The sequence below is a fragment of the Bos indicus genome, chromosome 1, assembly GCF_029378745.1.
Source record: "Bos indicus isolate NIAB-ARS_2022 breed Sahiwal x Tharparkar chromosome 1, NIAB-ARS_B.indTharparkar_mat_pri_1.0, whole genome shotgun sequence".
Taxonomy (NCBI): domain Eukaryota; kingdom Metazoa; phylum Chordata; class Mammalia; order Artiodactyla; family Bovidae; genus Bos; species Bos indicus.
In genome coordinates this window covers 71074133-71094596 of record NC_091760.1, presented here as the reverse complement: position 1 = coordinate 71094596, position 20464 = coordinate 71074133, and the positions used below count along the sequence as shown (strand labels likewise).

Below are 20464 nucleotides of genomic sequence, written 5' to 3'. Positions count from 1 at the left end.
AGACATAGCATGTTAAGCGTAAAGAACAAATGAAGAGACTAAGAAATTAACTCCTCTTTAGGGAATTTGAGAAAAGCCACCGTGAGAAGGTGCTGGATGGACTGGGCTTCTAAGCATGAATAGGAGTTTTCCTCTCTCTGCTAACTTTAAACCATGTGGGAAGAGACATCTTTGAATTCCCCAAGGTGCACAACACGGTCTTTCTTCTGTTGTTGGTGTTGAACAAATACACTGAGATGAAAGTTTACATTATTTTTGTCCAATCTACTTTGTAAAACTCCACTCTGCAAAAGGAAGCGGGTCAATTAAATACACATACTCCCCTTATTCAGAGTCATATCCTAGTTGTTATATTTCCTTCTTTTACTTAACAAATATTTACTGAGACCCTTTTATGTGCCAGGCACTGTCCTAGACACAGGGATACTGCAATGTATAAACTCTTCATTCTAGTTGAAGAAGACGTAATAAACAAGACAAATAAAGTATGTGTTATGTCAGGTTGTGGTCAGTGTTACAGAGATAAAGCAGAGGAGAGTGGTCAGTTAGACCCACTGAGAAGGTGGGAGAGGCGGAGGAGTTAACCATGTGGATGTCTGGAGGAGAAGCGTTCTAAGCAGACTGAGCATGCATTCAGGACCTGACACATTTGAGGAACAGCAGGTAAGTCAGTGGGGCTCATGTGCAGTGAGCAAGTTCAAGAGGCTGGTGTGCGGCTTATGTACAGTTTTGCAGGCCACTGTAAGAGTGTGGTTTCTTCTGTGAATAACGTGAGGGTTAAGAGTGAAGGAGTGGCAGAGTCTGCCATACCTTATAGAAGGACAGCTCTGGCTGATGTTCCAGGACTAGACAAGGGGTGAAGGGTAAAGGTAGAGACAGGGAGACCTGTTAGGAAGATACTAGTCACCCAGGTGAGAGATGATGTCAACTTGGGCCAGGGTGAGAGCAGTGAAGATGGGATCACATGCTGAGCATATTTTGATGACACTAGAGCCAACAGAATTTCTTCATGAACTGGATTTATAATGTGAAAGGAAAAAAAAACCCAGAGAAATAAGAAAGAGTTCCTTGCAATTGACATTAACTGAGATGAGGAAGATGTAGGCAGAGCAGGTTTAGGGGTAAGCTGAGTACTTTGATCTTGGAAATATTGAATATAAGGTGCCCCTTGGTGGAGATCCACTCAGAACCACGCACAAGGAGAGGCTGAACATATACATTAACAATGGTTTTGTTAGATACAACTAGACAACTCCAGACAACCAGAGGTGGGATTTTAGACATGTCTTTCTCCTCCCCTCCTCTTCTCAATTCTTTTTTCTCCTTCCTCGGTCCTTTTGAATTTCTCTAAGCTTTAAAAGCAAGTTTTACTTCTATAATAGAAAAAAAGTCCACATTTAATTTTTAAAAGACAATATGACTTGTGAGTTATGGGGAAGGAATGATTGAGCACTGCTTGTCAAGAACTTGAAATTCAAGTCAATTTACCAAGCATTCTCTGTGATCCTACTCCAGCCCAGGTGTTCTTCCGGGTTCAAGGAATCCTGAGATAAATAGATGTGGGTCCTGATCTGAAGGAGCTCACAGTTCAGCAGGCCTCAGGACCAGTGCTGTAATCAAATTTCAACCCAAGAACCAGAGAAGCATGAAGGAGGGAGGTAGCGGTGAAGGTGCACAAAATTCCTGTACCATATAAAGTTATCCCTGAGCCACACTGAGTATACTTTTAATGCCGGATGCAAGCACACAACAGGTGAAAGATGGGGGATCAGCTCTCTTTACTGAAGTACAACACATATGCCAGCGGAAGCCCAAGGTCATCTGTGCAACAAGGGGCAGACCCCACCCTCTCCCTACACACTACCCCCAGGCATATGTGAGCCAGGGTCCCACTATTGGGTCTGGGTAAGGCCGTGATCTGCTGATCTACATGGGAACCTTCCAGGTACATGTCTTCACAGTCACATGGCTCCAGATGTGGTGGGGCCCAGGTCACAGGCAGCACTTCTCCCTTCCGCACGCAGCCGTGCCTGGTTGCAGCTGGTGTTCTTCAGCCACTCCTGACACGCAGCAGGGAGACTTGGACAGGAAACGCAAGCATGTCCAGTTTATGGCTGATCTGGTAGGCAAAAGGAAAAGGTGGTACTTCCAGCCCTTGTGGCCTGTGAGCTCACCACAGGCCAAGGACAGGAAGGGACAGAGGACATTTGAAGAGGCCAGTAGCACTTCCTGAGCTTCCTGCAGGCTGGACACAGGCTCTGTCATTCCTACCATTTAAATCCCACAGTAACATATATAAAGCAGGGACTTCTCTGGGAGCTCCTGCCTGTCAAGGCAGGAGACGCGGTTCCATCCCTAGCTCAGGGAGAAACCTTGGAGAAGGGAATGGCAACCCACTCCAGGATTCTTGCCTGGGAAAATCCCATGGACAGAGAAGCCTGGTGGGCTATAGTCCAGGGGGTTGCAAGAGAGTTGGACATGATTTAGAGATTGAACAACAAAAAACCTTATAAAGCAAGTTATGTGTGTGCGTGGGTGTGTGTATGCACACATGTGTGTGTGCTCAGTAATGTCCAGCTCTGTGCAAACCTTTGGACTGTAGCCCACCAGGCTCCTGTTTCCATACAATATTTCAGACAAGAATACTGGAGTGGGTTGCCATTTTCTCCTCCAGGGGATTTTCCCATCCCAGGGATTGAACCTGCGTCTCTTATGTCTGCTACATTGCTGGGGGATTCTTTACTGCTGAGTCATCGGGGAAGCCCCATAAAGCAGGTAGTACTAGCCTCATTTTACAAGGGAGGAAAGTAATACGGAGTAACTTACAGAAGTTCACACAGTTAGGAACTGGAGCTCATACTCAGATCTACCTAACTGCAAAGCTTCTTGTTTGACCTCTGAGCTTTCACCAGTAACCAGCTCACAGCAGAAACTGATACCCAACACCTGCATGGCCTGGTTCCTACACCTCAACTGATCTGCTCCCATCTCCACACCTTCTTTCTGACCTCTGAAATAGTTTCCAGTTTGAGGGGTTCAAATCTGACATAACTTTAGCTGATTCACACTTGCTACTTGGATTATCATGTGCCCTGGGAATCTGTCATTTATTTGGCTGTCCCTCTTCAAAACCCCATGCTGTGTTCGTTGTTTAGTTGCTAAGTCATGTGTGACTCTTCTGAGACCCCATGGACCCCATGGACTGTAGCCTGCCAGGCTACACTGGAGTGGGTTGCTGTTTCATTCTCCAGGGGATCTTCCCCACCCAGGGTTCGAACCTGCATCTCCTGCATTGGCAGGCAGATTTTTCACCACAGACCACCAGGGAAGCCATGTTCAGAGACTTTCTTATGGGAGTCCTAAGGCCCCCCTTCCACTAACAGACCTGCTGCTAAGTCACTTCAGTCATGTCTGACGCTGTGCGACCCCACAGATGGCAACCCACCAGGCTCCCCCGTCCCTGGGATTCTCCAGGCAAGAACACTGGAGTGGGTTGCCATTTCCTTCTCCAATGCATGAAAGTGAAAAGTGAAAAGTGAAAGTGAAATCACTCAGTTGTGTCCAACTCTTCACAACCCCATGGACTGCAGCCTACCAGGCTCCTCCACCCATGGGATTTTCCAGGCAAGAGTACTGGAGTGGGGTGCCATTGCCTTCTCCAACTATTGGGCCCAAATATTCCCTCTTCCCATCATTCCTTGGCAGCAAGATGTGGACATAAGAGTTAGGCTGAGCTGACTCATTCTAACCTTCCAGTGACTCACACCATCCCCCCAAAATACAATCCCAGAATTCCAGCACTAGAAGCTTTGTCCAGGGATCTGGGTTTTAGGAGAATTTTCCCAGCTTCTACAAATACAATCTTGATGTCCATCTAGAGCATACATCTATGGTTTTTTTTCCCTTCTGTCTAGCATGCCTACTTCCTTTGTAGTCTCTCATTCCATTCCATGTGGTTCAGGTCAGGCTGTCGGTTGTGGTAGCCCTTCCACGTCCATGAGCTCAGGCCTTCCTTAGGAGGCACTTGGCAAAGACAAGTGCCTTGTGAATCTGGCGCTGTCACAGCTGCCTTTCCTTACATATGAAAGACTCTGAGGAATGAAGGGAGCAGAGCTAAGAGGGGAAAAGAAAAGGAAAATCCTGATGATTCTGTTTGAACTTCTGGATCCAGCCAGAGCTGAAGCTGGACAGCCACTTCTAGGTTTTTTAGCCAATTCCCTGCCTTTTAAATAAGCTCCCATGCATTGGGTTGCTGCCACGTGCAACTAAAGTCCTGACTATCTGTCCATTAATAACATTAACCTTCTCCCAGGGGCCAGAAAGCCTGATCTTCCTAGGGCCTAAGGAAATTGGGATGAGGGAAATAATTTTTTTTTTTTTTTAATATAGCAGAGAGGGGAGTTTAGTACTCAGACAAAAACAGGCAGAAACAAAGCCAGGGAGAGATTCTTAGATTTCATTCCTAACACTCCACAAGAAACTGCTGCTGCTGCTGCTGCTGCTAAATCGCTTCAGTCGTGTCCGACTCTGTGCGACCCCATAGACGGTAGCCCACCAGGCTCCCCCGTCCCTGGGATTCTCCAGGCAAGAACACTGGAGTGGGTTGACATTTCCTTCTCCAATGCATGAAAGTGAAAAGTGAAAGTGAAGTCGTTTAGTCATGTCCGACTCTATCGACCCCATGGACTGCAGCCTACCAGGCTCCTCCGCCCATGGGATTTTCCAGGCAAGAGTCCTGGAGTGGGGTGCCATTGCCTTCTCCACCACAAGAAACTAGACCCTCCCTAATGTAGCAGCAGCTCTTCTGTATCCTGCAGATCTTCCCCAGCATCTCCAAGAACCTCTCGCTCTCCTCCACTCCCCGGCACAAAGAGTGCCTGCTCACCTGATGCATCAGCCTCTCTGCCACGCTGGGGTCAGTGAGGTCTTCAGGGGAGGCCACGTTCAGCCTCAGGAGGAGGAAGCCTCCATCTGCGCCTGCAAGTTGAGAACCGTGAGAAGACAAAAGCATGGGTAAGTCATTTCCCGAATCAGGATGTGAGCTGTGGTCTCCAGCTTCTGTCCCTACTCTGTAGATGTGCGCCTACGCTCATGTATAAGTGTGTCTGTGATCACACAGAGTGTTCCCTCTCTTCACTGCAGAGAAAAGATGCCTTCTCTCCAGTAACTGGACCCATCATAATGTCCTCCCAACAAGAGGGAAGAAATGAGCAGTAAAGCCCCCCTCCACATGTGGAGAAGTCAAAAGAGTAGTATGAGGAAGGAGAAATGAAAGTGGATCTAGAATATTCTGAAGGCCTGGGGGCCTTGGATGAAGCTGTTGGGAACGGGGCCAGCCAGAGAAAGGCTGCAGAGAAGCTGGTCTCTGAGGGGGTGTGCTTGGCCAGTTCTTCCAGCTCTAAGGTGGCAGCTGTCTTTCAATCCAGCCTTCCTGACTTAGAGGCCTTGTAGACAACTTCATTCTTTCCTTGAGCCTTAAGCTTTACCTGCCACCTTTTAGTCAATTCTTCCTATCAGAATACTATTGGAATTAATCCAGCAATTGCACTTCTAGAAGTTTATCCTACAGAAAATAACACAACTGAAAAATGTATTATTTACTGCAGCACTGTTCATGATAACAAAAATACTGGAAATGACCTAAATGTCCATCCAGAAAACATGGGTTAAAAAATTATGGTAAAACAAAATACTGAGAAGCCATGCCAAAAGATAGCTTTGTATCAAGAGATCTGTGTTTATCACATGTCGCATTTGCATAAAAAAGAAGAAGATAGATATTGTCTATAGCTATATGATATAGTATCAATATCTATATTATATTGCTGTAATAAAAGGTATCTTCCCTCTTCCTTTTTATGCTTCCGTGTGCATACTGCATGTCCAGAAGAGGATTCACAACAAAGTGATACCATCAGATATGTATGAAGGGCAAACTGGGTAATGAGGGGACAGCAATATAAGAAAGCCATTTTAAGATGTAATCTATGTACTTATTGAAATTTTAAATCATGTCAATGTATCATCTAATCAACACATAATACATGAAATCTTTTTAAAAGAAAAATATTAATACATTAAGCTTTAAAAATCAAAGCACAACAGGAGACTCTCAGTTTTGGAATCAAACAGACTTTCATTTGGAATTCCACTGCTACTTTTTTAACCATCTTTAAATGTATTTCCTCACTTGTCAGGTAGAGTAAGAACACCCACTCCATAAAATGGTTTGGAAGGTTTAGTTAGAGGAGATAACATGCAAAGCCTGCCGTCAGAGAGAACCTTCAGCTGCTGCCATGCTTACTGGCTGTGAAATGTTTTTATATCACCTCTGCCTGAAATTCAAAAGATATTCAGTAAGGTGGTTGTGATTAATATTTTTATTTCACCTTCCCCAAAAGGCCTGGCAAGCAGAAGATACTGCTGAGATGAGGCATGAGGAAAGATGATGAGACGTGAAGGTGAAGTCTCCATGCTGACCAGAAGCTTTGCTGACTGCTGATAAGGGACTTCTTCCCTAAAGAAGTTGTTTCAAGGTATAGCTTTCAACTCCCAAATCTTTGTCCAATTTATTAATTGATTTTTAAGCCACCATTTACACTTGCAAGTGCTATTTAATTGCTGTCAGGTCCGACTCTTTGCAACCCCATAGACTGTAGCCCGACAGCCTCCTCTGTCTGTGGGATTTCCCAGGCAAGAATACTGGAGTGGGTTGCATTTCCTTCTCCAGGGGATCTTCCTGACCCAGGAGCGAACCTGCTTCTCCTGCTTGACACCTGGGAAGCCCCCACCATTTATGTTACCAATCCCATAAAGTGCATCCTGCGAGCTAAACTCTCATGGGGTCCCAGCTGCTCAGAGGGTAGCCCCTTGGGCCTTATTTCCACTTGGAGTAGCTCTGGCTGAACCAGAGGCTTTCAGAGCATGAAGGCTATGTCTTTTAAATAAAATTTGGCCCCTTCCTGGTGCACAGTAGTTACTCAACAGTTAACCTCATAGAATGGCAGAACTGGAAAGGACCTCACTGCAACCCCCTCCAGCTACTGGCAGTGAAACTGAGGCTCAGAGGGGAAAAGCCAGGCCGGGACCTGTCCTACATCACTCAGGGCAAAGACAGGATTCCAAACCATTTCTCCACACTTCCAGCACTGAACTTTCTCCATACCCTACCTTAATTCTGCTTCTTACTGGTTTTGTTACTAGAACATCATGAAGAGGTGACATCTGAGACAGGGCTCAGAGGAAGCCTCCAGATTCATTTTTCCTTTCTTCCATCTCCTTAAACACACAGATGCCAAACTTCAAATTCCCGAAGATTACACACGGGGGAGCCACTCACCTGGGGTAATATCTGTCCACCTTGTCCGAGCAGTGCTGGCCGAGGTTGTTGAGGGCTTCCCTCCACCTGCGCTGGCTGTTTTCAAGGTCTTTGCTGAGTCTGTGGTCTTTGCTGAGTCTGTGGTCTTGGCTGAGGTGACGCTTGTTTCTGAGCTACTGTTGGTCGAGGCTGTGATCTTGCTTGAGGAGACACTTGTTTCTGGGCTGCTCTTGGCTGAGGCTGTGGGGCTGCTGTTGGCTGAGGCTGTGATCTCGGTTGAGGAGACACTTGTTTCTGGGCTGCTCTTGGCTGAGGCTGTGGGGCTGCTGTTGGCTGAGGCTGTGATCTCGGTTGAGGAGACACTTGTTTCTGGGGTGCTGTCGGCTGAGGCTGTGGGGCTGCTGTTGGCTGAGGCTGTGGTCTTGGCTGAGGTGACGCTTGTTTCTGAGCTACTGTTGGTCGAGGCTGTGATCTTGCTTGAGGAGACACTTGTTTCTGGGCTGCTCTTGGCTGAGGCTGTGGGGCTGCTGTTGGCTGAGGCTGTGATCTCGGTTGAGGAGACACTTGTTTCTGGGGTGCTGTCGGCTGAGGCTGTGGGGCTGCTGTTGGCTGAGGCTGTGGTCTTGGCTGAGGTGACGCTTGTTTCTGAGCTACTGTTGGTCGAGGCTGTGATCTTGCTTGAGGAGACACTTGTTTCTGGGCTGCTCTTGGCTGAGGCTGTGGGGCTGCTGTTGGCTGAGGCTGTGATCTCGGTTGAGGAGACACTTGTTTCTGGGGTGCTGTCGGCTGAGGCTGTGGGGCTGCTGTTGGCTGAGGCTGTGGTCTTGGCTGAGGTGACGCTTGTTTCTGAGCTACTGTTGGTCGAGGCTGTGATCTTGCTTGAGGAGACACTTGTTTCTGGGGTGCTGTCGGCTGAGGCTGTGGGGCTGCTGTTGGCTGAGGCTGTGATCTCGGTTGAGGAGACACTTGTTTCTGGGGTGCTGTCGGCTGAGGCTGTGGGGCTGCTGTTGGCTGAGGCTGTGGTCTTGGCTGAGGTGACGCTTGTTTCTGAGCTACTGTTGGTCGAGGCTGTGATCTTGCTTGAGGAGACACTTGTTTCTGGGGTGCTGTCGGCTGAGGCTGTGGGGCTGCTGTTGGCTGAGGCTGTGGTCTTGGCTGAGGTAACACTTGTTTCTGGGATGCTGTCAACCATAGACAGATGGAAAGAAGGAAGAGAGCTCCTGCTGATAGGGGGAATGGGCCCACTGGGTGTGGTGTGTGTGGCAGAAGTCTCTGAGGAGGTGGAACTCGTGGTGGAGGTTTCTTCGGAGAAGCTGTAGACCATAGCTGAGAACCCAGCAGGGGAAGTCACTTTGCTTACTATTGTTGCATCCTCTGTGAAGACTGGAATTATCCCTGAGATACTGATGTCGCTTGTTGTCTCAACAGAGAGGGCTGAGCTTTCTTCCAAGAGGTTCTTGCTGACTGTCACCAAGGTTCCACTTGGGGTGGTGGCCTTGGCTGCTGTCGTTTCCTTTTCTGGGGTGCTACTGAGGATGACTGTGACCACAGGTGTGACTAATTCCGTGGCGTGGGCTATTGTCCAGGTCTCAGCAGAGGTTGTATTCCTAGTAAGGTGTGATTTTGCTTCAGTGGAGTCAGGCAAGGCTGACCTCTCAGTGGGGGACAGGGCCTGTCCTCCTGAGGAGCTGTAATCTATGTGTGAGGTCCCAGGGATGGCAGCAGTTGGTTCTGTTTCCATAACTCTGCAGTTGATCACCTTGATGTTGGTGATGTAGGTAACCAAGGCTTTCGTCAGAGCAGTGATGTCCGCTGACAGGGCTTGTGAGGTGGTGATGGCTGGAACTGAGCTCTCAGAGGAGGCACTGCTCTCTGAGGATAGGGCCTCAGTTTCTCCAGAAGTGTGAATGAATTTCAAGATTCTCTTTGCTTCTTCAGAGCTGTCAAAAGTGCAAAGGTTCTCAAAGACAACTTTCCAGAGCTCACTGCCTGTGACAGTGTCCACTGTGGTCCTTACACGTCCTGTGGGGCTGCCACCTGTGGATGACGTCACCGTGGGAGTAGTGATCACAGCCGTGAACTTGGAAGGCTTTCTTGTCATGAGAGCCATGGTCTTGTCTTCCCTGGCCTCTGCTTCTGAAATGGTGCCGCCTCTGATGAAGGTCTTATCAGAGGTCTGGGTGCTCAGGGTTTGAGTTTCCCAAGAGATGTGGTTTGACACAGAGGGCTCAATGAGGTCAGTAGCCTGAAAGACTTCCTCTGAGCTTGTCCAGACCTCCGGAGTGACAGTAGCCTGAAAGCCTTCCTCTGAGCTTGTCCAGACCTCCGGGGTCACAGCAGGCAGCTCTGTGTGGCCTGATCCACTGGGGCCTGTGTTGGGTAAGAGCAACTCTGTGAGCTGTGAATCCCAGGGCACTAACTTGACACAGGCTCTTAGATTTATCCCTGGGCACTGCTGGGAGGAAGCAGGGAGAAGGGATCATTTGACCTTATTTTTCAACTATATTTTCAAGGAAGAGGAAGCGATATTGGGAAGACAGCCCCATGTAGCAGGCATGGAACTGGGATTGCCCTGGCTGAGGTCCTCTGATGGCCCACTTGAGGCAAAGAAGTATGAAGTGAAGTCGCTCAGTCATGTCAGACTCTTTGCGACCCCATGGAGGGTAGCCTACCAGGCTCTGTGATCCATGGGATTTTCCAGGCAAGAATACTGGAGTGGGCTGCCATTTCCTTCTCCAGGGGATTGAACCCGGGTCTCCTGCATTGCAGACAGACGCTTTACCGTCTGAGACACTAGGGAAGCCCTTTAGGGAAGCACTTGAGGCAAGCCAGCCCCCAAATCGAGACGCTTATTGGTCTGAAGCCATCAAAGTGAATGTGTGGCCAGGATCCCAATTCAAGGGGGAGCAAAGAAAAGCAGAAGATCCAAGTGAGCCAAGAACTGTGGAGCAGGAACCAAAACTCTCAGAACTTTCTGAAAGAATCCTTGTCACCTTCCTATAGAATTTTTTTAGCAAACTTCAGGAGTAGTGGAGGACAGAGACACCTGGCCAATCATAGTCCATGGGGTCACAAAGAGTCAGACACGATTTAGTGACTGAACAACAACTTCATAGGGCAGAACGTCTCTGCTCGCTTGAATGACCCTCTGAGGTCATGTGAGTGGAGGGCCAGCAGCCGTTTGTTCCCCAGGGGAGGCTGCAGCAGAATTATTTATGAGCTGATAGATGCCTCTCCTGTCTGTCGAGGGGGAGGGGCCGAGGTATCTCTTGAAGCTGCTGCTGCTGCTGCTAAGTCGCTTCAGTCATGTCTGACTCTGTGCGACCCCATAGGCGGCAGCCCACCAGGCTCCTCTGACCCTGGGATTCTCCAGGCAAGAATACTGGAGTGGGTTGCCATTTTCTTCTCCAATTCATGCATGCATGTTAAGTCGCTTCAGTCGTGTCCGACTCTATGCGACCCTACAGACAGCAGCCCACCAGGCTCCTCTGTCCACAGGATTTTCTAGGCAAGAATATTGGAGTGGGTTGCTATTTCCTTCTCTGATCTCTTGAGGAGGGTTGCCAAATTTAGCAAATAAAAATACAGGCTGCCCAGTTAAATTTGTCAGATAAATAAAGAATAATGCTAATGATAAATATTTTTTAGTATGTGTATTTCTCAGGTAATATTTATTGTTCAGTCCCTCAGTTGTGTCTGACTCTTTTCGACCCTGTGGACTGCAGCACGCCAGGCTTCCCTGTCCTTAACCATCTCCCAGAGCTCGTTCAAACTTACATCCATTGAGTCAGTGATGACATCCAACCATCTTGTCTTCTGGTGTCCCCTTCTCCTCCTGCCTTCAATCTTTCCCAGCATTGGGGTCCTTTCTAATGAGTTGGCTCTTTGCATCAGGTGGCCAAAGTTTTGGAGCTTCAGCTTCAGCATCAGTCCTTCCAATGAATATTCAGGGTTGATTTCCTTTATGATTGACTGGTTGGATCTCCTTGCTGTCCAAAGGACTCTCAAGAGTCTTCTCCAACACCACAGTTCAAAAGCATCAGTTCTTTGGCACTCGGCCTCCTTTATGGTCTCTCACATCCATACGTGACTACTGGAAAAACCAAAGCTTTGACTATACAGACCTTGATAGGCAAAGCAATGTCTCTGTTCTTTAATATGTTGTCTAGGTTTGTCACAGCTTTTCTTTCAAGGAGCAAGCACCTTTTAATTTCATGGCTGCAGTCACCATCTGCAGTGATTTTGGAGCCCCTAAAAATAAATTCTGTCATTGTTTCCATTGTTTCCCTGTCTATTTGCCATAAAGCGATGGGACTGGATGCCATGATCTTCATTTTTTGAATGTTGAGTTTTAAATCAGATTTTTCACTCTCCTCTTTCACCTTCATCAAGAGACTCTTTAATTCCTCTTGGCTTTCTGCCATAAGGGTGGTGTAATCTGCATATCTGAGGTTATTGATAGTCCTCCCGGGAATCTTGATTCCAGCTTGTGCTTCATTCAGCCTGGCATTTCGCATGATGCACTCTGCATAAAAGTTAAGTAAGCAGGATGACAATATACAGCCTTGATGTACTCCTTTCCTAATTTTGAACCAGTCTATTGTTCCATGTCTGGTTCTAACTGTTGCTTCCTGACCTACATACAGGTTTCTCAGGAGGCAGGTAAGGTGGTCTGGTATTCCTATCTCTTTAAGAATTTTCCACAGTTTGTTGTGATCCACACAGTCAAAGGCTTTAGCGTAATCAATGGAGCAGAAGTAGATGTTTTTCTGGAATTCTGTTGCTTTTTCTATGTTCCAATGGATGTTGGCAATTTGATCTCTGGTTCCTCTGCCTTTTCTGACTCCAGCTTGAACATCTGGGAGTTCATGTTCACTTACTGTTGAAGCCTAGCTTGGAGAATTTTGAGCATTATTTTGCTAGCGTGTAAAATGAGTGCAATTGTGTGGTAGTTTGAACATTCTTTGGTATTGCCCTTCTTTGGGACTGGAATGAAAACTGACCTTTTCCAGTTGTGTGGCCACTGCCGAGTTTTCCAAATTTGCTGGCATAGTGAGTGCAGTACTTTCACAGCATCATCTTTAAAGATTTGAAATAGCTCAGCTGAAATTCCATCATCTCCACTAGCTTTGTTTGTAGTGATGCTTCCTAAAGCCACTTGATTTTGCACTCCAAGATGTCTGGCTCTAGGTCTGTGATCACACCATTGTGGTTATCTGGGTCATTAAGATCTTTTTTGTATAGTTCTTCTGTGTATTCTCGCCAACTCTTCTTAATATTTTCTGCTTCTGTTAGGTCCATACCATTTCTGTCCTTTATTGTGCCCATCTTTGCATGAAATGTTTCCATGGTATCTCTAATTTTCTTAAAGAGATCTCTAGTCTTTCCCATTCTATTGTTTTCCTCTATTTCTTTGCATTGTTCACTCAGGAAGGCTTTCTTATCTCTCCTTGCTATTCTTTGAAACTCTGCATTCAGATGGTATATCTTTCCTTTTCTCCTTTGCCTTTTGCTTCTATTCTTTTCTCAGCTATTTGTAAGGCCTCGTCAGAGAACCATTTTACCTTTTTCCATTTCTTTTTCTTGGGGATGGTTTTGATCACCGCCTCCTGTACATGTAATATGTAAGACATACTGAAAAAGTCATTACCTGAAATTCAAATTTACCAAGTGTTTTATCTAGTAACCCTACTCTCAGAAGGAAAAAGACAAAAGCATATGCACACTTTTGGGGGGTTCTGATGGTTTAAGATGGCCTTTTCTGAGACCTACTGTCCCAGAAGTACCCAAGGACCCTCAGGAGGGCCAGCGCCATTTGGTCATCTCTCCCCAGGATATCAGAACAGGCCCTTGGCTTGTCCTCTTGTGTCTCCCCCTGGATGATGAAGGAACACTGGGCTGAGAGGCAAGAGACTGCGTTCTAGTCATAGCTGTGTTGCCTGCTAGCTGGAGTCTGATGATTTACTGGTGCAAATCCTGACTCTGTCTCCTACCAGTGAGCGTCTCCTAACTGCCTTGTCATGGGGGTGAGCACCAGAGAGGAAGGGGAATACGGAAGCGCTTCCATTGCTAAGCCTTCGGGGGGTCGTTAAGCATCCCTCCCCGAGCATGTCCTCTCAAGGAGTCACCTGAGAGCTCGCGACCTGCTTTCATACAGCGAGAGTTCCAGCCTGTGCCCACGTGCTGCTTATGCGGTCATGGCCCTTGTTCTCACTGCCCATTCGGTGTTGTCTACCTACACACACAAATCACAGTTTTCCAGGGATATACTTGCTTCTCCTCACTTCAGTTTCTCTGAGGCTCCTCAGTCCCCACAGCTGGAGGCAGAGCTTCTCTGCGGCAGCCCACACAGCCCGAAACCCAACCATGGGGTCTGATGCTGACCTCCCCTGACACATTTTCTTCCTTTCTTGGGAGCCCCGTGGTGTTATCCTGGTGTGGAACCTCCTCAGGCTTCTCAAACCCATCGCCTGTTCGTCTTCGGGGCTCTTACGACCCCCAACCCAACTCTCTTACCTGCCCAGGGTCTTCTCAAACAGAGCAAAGCCCATCCTGGCCCTTGATAGCTCTAGAGTGCCGCAGCTCTCCTGAACCATTTCCTCAAATCAAACTTGGGGAGAGGAAAGCATGTAGACTTTGGACCCAGAATTCGAGTCCCCTCTCCTCTGTTTGCTTGCCGCTTACCAAACTTGTGACCTGGCCAGGTCTCCTGGCTCCATGCCTGCGTTGTCCCATCTGTAGAATGGAGCTTGAGATACCTAATTCACTTGGTTGGGAACACTACATTAAATGTGTAGCACACGCCTGGGAGATAATGAGTGCAGGAGGCAGTGTGGTCCAGTTTAGGCATGATGTGTGGAATAAAATCCTGGCTCTGCAGAGTTACTTCATGCTGGTAAGAAGCCTCAGTCTCCTCGCTTAGGCGGCAGGGGGTAGATGAGGGTAAGAATGTATCTCTCACAGGGTTATTGTGAGGATTAAAAAGCTAGTGACAGGGGTATATGCGAAATCTCTGTACCTTCCTTTCCATTTTGCTGTGAAACTAAAACTGCTCTAAAAAAATTAAGTTTCAAAAGACAATGTGTGATAATGATGTGTCACTGTAGATTTCTCAGTTGTAACGCATGTGTATTTCTGGTGAGAGATGTTGATAATGGAGGGGGTGGTGAGAAGGTGGGAGACAAGGCTTCTTTAGGAATCATTGCACTTTCTGCTCAGTTTTGTTGTGAACCTAAAACTTCTCTAAAAAACACAGTCTATTTTTACAAAAGATAATGCATGTGACAAGCTTGGCACCATTTCTGTTACAGGTCAAGGTTCGTTCTTTTCTTTCATAAAAGCCCTGCCTCTCTCGGAATCCACCCTCCACAAGCCGCCTGTGACAGTCAGACTTTTCAAACAAAAACACGTTTTTACAATAAGCACCTACTGTATAACACAGGGAACTCTGATGAACGAACATCATGTGACAGCTTGGATAGGAGGGGAGTTTGGGGAGAATGGGTACGTGTATGTGTGTGGCTGGGTCATTTTGCTGTGCACTGGAAGCTATCACAACATTCTCAATCAGCTACACTCCAATATAAAATTTTTTTAAATTTAATGGACTTTTAAAGGAAATCTGTGCTAAAACATTAACTTGAAGGAGAAAGAATCTTGTCAAGCCACATTCTTTGGCTTTAATCAGATTTATCACCAGCCTGCACCTGCTGACTCCCTATTCTTCCCTCCACACATACTCACACCCCACAGGCATAAAGACAAACCCATAGCAACCTCACATTTGCATGGACTGCAGCCTCACACGCACTTAAGCTGACCCTTTGCCACTGTGTACTCTTTATCAATGACAGTCATACTTCAAGTGGGGCAGCCCAGGTGGCTCAGTGTTAAGAATCCATCTGCCAAGGTAGGAGCCGAAGGAGATGTGGGTTCGATCCCTGGGTTGAGAAGATGCTCTGGAGAAGGAAATGGCAACCCACCCTGGTATTCTTGCCAGGATAATCCTATGGACAGAGGAGTCCATGGGGTCACAAAAAACCAGATATGACTGAGAACACACGCACGCAATACTTCAAGTATAGTTTTATGCATGCTCAGTCGCTTCAGTCATGTCCAACTCTTTGCCACCCTAGGGACTGAAGCCCACCAAGCTCCTCTGTCCATGGGATTCTCCAGACAAGAATACTTGAGTGGGTTGCTATGTCCTCCTCCAGGGCATCTTCCTGACTCAGGGATCAAACCCACATCTCTTATGTCTCCTGCATTGGCAGGCAGGTTCTTTACCACTAGCACCACCTGGGAAGGCTGTATAGCTTTTTGATTGATTGTAACTAACCCAAAAGAGCTACTTTCCCCCACAAAGAGCTGTAGTATAGAAACTCCCACCCAGAGTCAGGAGAGAAGCCCACAGGCACCCTCTCACCTCCTTACCTGCAGAGCTCCTGTGGGCCCCAGCCTCCCAGCAGCAGAAGAAAAGGGGCAGAGCCAGGCACCAGAGAAAGCTCATCGTAGCTGGGATTCCGGCCACCATTGCCAGCAGCTCTGCCCACTCCTCTCACTGCCGCCTTTTCCTGCTTCCTCAACCCGCGGAGGATGGGCGGGCCGCCTGCTTAGGTGTGACTAGCTAGTTTCCAGGATGCAACCAGGTGATCACAAGTGCACAGGCTGAGAGCTGGCAGGCTGTGTGTCAGGACTGACAAGGAGCCAACCCTCCTGCTCCCCTTGACCACTGACTCCTCCTCCCTAAGTTTGAAGATACGGAATCCTTTCTACAGTGACATTCACCCCCTGGTTCCTGCAACCAGGGAAACCATGGCACAAAGTGTTTCATACATGCTCCCCCTTCCCACAAGCTTCCCCCGCCACCCTGCCCCCTGTGCATGGGATTTTGACTTCTAGTTAGAGAGACTTGGGTTTTATTCCTAATTCTGGACTTATTACCTCTATGAACATGAAAGTGAAAGTCTCGCGCAATAGTGTCCGACTCTTTGAGATCCCATGGACAGTCCATGGAATTCTCCAGGCCAGAATACTGGAGTGGGTAGCCTTTCCCTTCTCCAAGGGATCTTCCCACATTGGAGGCGGATTCTTTACCAGCTGAGCCTCAGGGAAGCCCTATTACCTCTATGGTCAAGGGCAAACTAAAGAGCTTTCTGAACCTCAACCTCCTGATCTGTAAAATGGGCCTAATCCTTACCTTACTGGGCTGTTTTTTGAGGATCACATGCAATAAAAAGGCTCTAACATAGCACCTACATACTTGGTGTTTATTGAAAACATATACATTTTAAATGCTCAATAAACGAACCCTGATGTCCACTCGGATCCTCAAGTCATATAAGGAACAGCCCCCTGAGGTTTGCAGGAGACAACTCTCTAGTGTAGGGAAGGACTCTGATCCCTAACATCCTTCTGTCTTTACATCCTGGGCTCCTCCATGCCAGCCAGAGGCAGGGTCCTGTCCTGGGCCAGCCTGTAGGTGCAGGGCAGGGAGCGCACACCTCGAAGAAGGGAAAGGGTAAGTAACGGTAAGTCCTGTCCCCAGGCCTAGGAAGGGGGACACTGAGGGTAATAAATGAGGGAAGTTTAGGGATTTGGCCACAAGAAGGGGAATGAGGCTGCAGAATATATTTCAAATGCCCCAGTGAAGAATCTTATCCCCTCAAAGGGCCCAGGACGTAGGCTGTTATGGCCATAACCAGAGGCCAGACAAGGTACCTTGGGGGTCTTAAGGCCAGAGTTTTGTGGAGAAAGCAGTTCTAGAGCAGAGGAAAGCTTGTTGGACAAGCATCAAGAAGACAAGCATCAAGAAACCACAAAAATCTCATGGCGGGAAGGAACTTTAAAGTGGAATCCAGAGGGTCTAGGCTCTGTTTCCAGCTCCTTCCTTAATTATGGCCTAGGGGCTGTGTGATCTTGCACAAGTTATTTGGCTTCTATGGGCCTCTGTCATGGCCTCTGAGGTCATCTTGGCCCTGACGGCTGAGGATCTGCTTCCTGTAAGACACTGGCTTCTAGAATTTCACCCTCGGGACTTCCCTCGCAGTCCAGTGATTAAGACTCCTCAGTTACAATGCAGAGCGTTTGGGTTGGGTCCGTGACTGGGGAATAAGATCCCACATGCCACAAAGGATGGCCAAAAGATTTTTAAAAGTAAACTAAAAACAGAACCTCCCCTGTGTTGGGATAAAGGGCTCTGTGGCCTGGAAGGAGAAGGAAGTCATTCTAGGGAACGGGGTGGGGGTGAGGAGGGTGGGCAAGAAGACTCAACGAGAGGAGAGGGGGTCTGTCTGGGACTCAGCCCAGCACTTGGGATCAGGGATCCTGGACCCCAGTTCCAACCACACTGTTAATCTGTAGAGGCTTCCTGCCAGGCTGAGCCCTTCCACCATCCTGCTCAACCTCAGTCCTTCACTTTATAAAATGGGAGAAATGAATTTCCCTTTGGGGGAGTTTAGGAGGCCCTGGGGCCACAGCAAAGACCTGAATTCTATTTGATCAGATCTAGTAATGAGTCTAGCGGTCTGCAGTCTATGATGTCTCAGAGTCAGACTCGACTGAGTGACTGAGCATGCACACAGTAATGAGTGAGTGATTTAGTATGAAGTTTCACCCTTGAGAAAACAGGAGAAATTCAGCAAGAATGTGCTACTTTCTGCCACCTCCCTCTCCTCCTGACCCACCTGTCTGCCCCACCCCAGCGAGGAGAGAGACTTCCTCATTCCAGCAGCTGGTGGCTTAAACTACAGACCGAGGTACTCCAGGTACCCTTTTCACCCCCCACCATGGGATTTCCTTCTCTATTTCCTTTTTCTTTTCATCATCTAGTAATCAACAGCTCAGCTCCAGCCCAGTTGCCTATCATGGGATCTAACCAGGAATCTACTAAAAGGGAAGCCTGACTGAATGCTTTCCTGGGTTTTGCTGAATTTTGTCAGTCCATCTTCCTCTGTACCTGGGGGAATTTCCAAGGCTGGACATATGACTTTTGACCTTGAGGCCATAATAGTCTTAACCAGAAAGCTCCTGAGCATTTTATTCAGCCCATTTCAGGTCTCACCCTGAATGAGCATAGGAGGCTAGTTTTATTAGTTTAGCAAACATGTGTGGAACACCTTACTGGATGTCAGACACTGTTCTCGGCACCCTGGATACATCAACTGAGTAAAACAGATCCCTGCCCTTGTGGAACTAACTCCCTGGTGAACCAAGAGAGTTCAAACAATAAACATAATAAGTAAGTGAATGGTATAGGGATGAATATTACGGAAAAAAGGGGGGGGCAAGATAGGTAAGAAGAACCTGATGTGTGTGGCATGCAGAGATGAGGGGCAGGTTGCAGTATTAAATAACACTATGGGACCTGAGCCATAACTCCAAGTTGGTGAGAAATTTAGTCAAGTGGATACATGGGGAAGAACACTTCAGACAGCAGAACTCAGAGAGAAAGATCCAGAGACTAAGGCAGGACCTAGATCAAGAAACGGCAAAGAGCCCATGTGACTGGAGCCTCATGAGAGAGCAGAGTTGGGGGTCAAGGGAGTAGGTGATAAGGCATGGGTGATAAAGGGCCTTGCCAGCCTTGGGGGCTGTTCTCTGAGTGAGCTGGGAGCAGCCCCTGGGGAGTTTTGAGCTGTGGAGTGATGAAATCTGACTTGGGATTTGGAAGGGACCACTCTAACAGCCCTGTGCTGAAACAGAAACTGGGAGTTAGGAGGTTTTGCCCTAGTTCAGGTGAAAGAGGAGGGTGGCTCTGACCATGATGGTATCAAAGGAGGTAGTGAGAGTCAATCAGATTCTGGATATGTTTTGAAAGTAGAGCTGACATGATTTCCTGCTAGATTGATGTGGGCTGTCAAAGGAAGAGAGAAACCAAGAAAACTACAGATTTCTCAACCTGAACCAATGGAAGGATGCAGTTGTCATTTGGGTCTGGCTTTCTCATCAAGAATATTTAGAACTCCCTCCCCCTCAATAAGCCAGTGCACATTTTAGGGATGAATTCGACTCAAGACAAGGGTATCCAGTAAAGCCTAAGCACTGGCCTGCAAAGGGTCTGATAAAAGAGTTGACCCAGTAAAATGTCCTTGAAATATAAGGTTCTAGATCTGCTAGGCCACTGAGCTATAGCATAGCCCCACAGGCTGCAGCAAACAAGTTCTGTGTTTGTTGGGAGGCAAAGCTTTTTCCTCGTCCAACCTGGGTGCAGTGACTGGAGGCCAGCTAACTGAGAAAAGACAGATGAACAGAAGAAGAGACAAAGTTTACTTACACGTGCACCACGAAGCTGTTCTCACCGAAAAACCAGAGATAAAGATTTCTACATCGCCTTTAACAAAGGCACAGAGCTTAGCACTTCTGTGGGAAAACATGGAAGGTACCATTGGCAGTCTATCTCCATGTCAGCTGAAATTGGCTGGAAAGTCCCTTGGACAGGGATTAATGGCAGCTGTATTTTTAGAAGGCTCTGCTTTAGTCAGACAAGAGAAGTTCAGATAACATTTCTTTCTGCATCTTTTGTAGGTCAAATGCTTCCTCTTTCAAATAATCTTTATACTTCTCTGGTGGTCTAGTGGCTAAGACTCCAAGTTCCCAATGCAGGGGCCCAAGGTTCGACCCCTGGTCAGGGGAGTAAATCCCTGCAACTAAGAGTTCCAATACCAAAACTTAAGATCCTGACTCAGTGCAGCCAAATAAATGAATTTTAAAAATATTAATATTTATACCAGGTCTGTGGGTCTGAATGAGTCCCTGCAGGTACCAAATGTGTAGATAAAGAGAGGTGGGAGGAAGCATCTAAGTTTGCAAAGCCCTGAGAACAGACCCCTCCATACCCTAACCCCTATTTCCTTGGGTTATAGCATGGAAACCTCTGTTTCTGGGGAGCCCTCTCTTCCTTCATTTCTTTTATTAGGATACAGTCCACATAGAGTTAGCTCTGCCAATCTCAAGTAGTATACAGCTTGGTGAATTCTTAAAACTCAGCATTCAAAGAACTAAGATCATGTCATTCAGTTCCATCACTTCATAGCAAATAGATGAGGGAAAAAAATGGAAACAGTGACAGACTTTATTTTCTTGGGCTCAAAAATCACTGTGGACAGTGACTGCAGCCATGAAATTAAAATATACTTTCTCCATGGA

The 20464-nt window shown here is 47.4% G+C and overlaps 1 protein-coding gene across 4 annotated transcripts; it reads right to left on the bottom strand.

Annotated features, from left to right (window-relative positions):
- Positions 1-1761: 1761 nt before the first annotated feature.
- On the bottom strand, positions 1762-15974 carry MUC20 (mucin 20, cell surface associated). Of its 4 annotated transcripts, none has more exons than XM_070788994.1 (5): positions 15752-15971; positions 11096-12927; positions 7340-9688; positions 4886-4977; positions 1762-2119 (listed from the first exon to the last, which is right to left on the bottom strand). In XM_070788994.1, exons 3-5 carry the CDS (start codon positions 9426-9428, stop codon positions 2051-2053), a joined length of 2250 nt encoding a protein of 749 aa, XP_070645095.1. In that variant the 5' UTR covers positions 9429-9688; positions 11096-12927; positions 15752-15971; the 3' UTR covers positions 1762-2050. The 4 variants fall into 4 exon arrangements, with proteins under 4 accessions (XP_070645095.1, XP_070645099.1, XP_019812696.2 ...); XM_070788998.1 differs by lacking the exon at positions 15752-15971 and adding an exon at positions 13835-13946; XM_019957137.2 differs by lacking the exon at positions 11096-12927 and having other exon boundaries at positions 15752-15974.
- Between the last annotated feature and the right edge of the window lie 4490 nt (positions 15975-20464).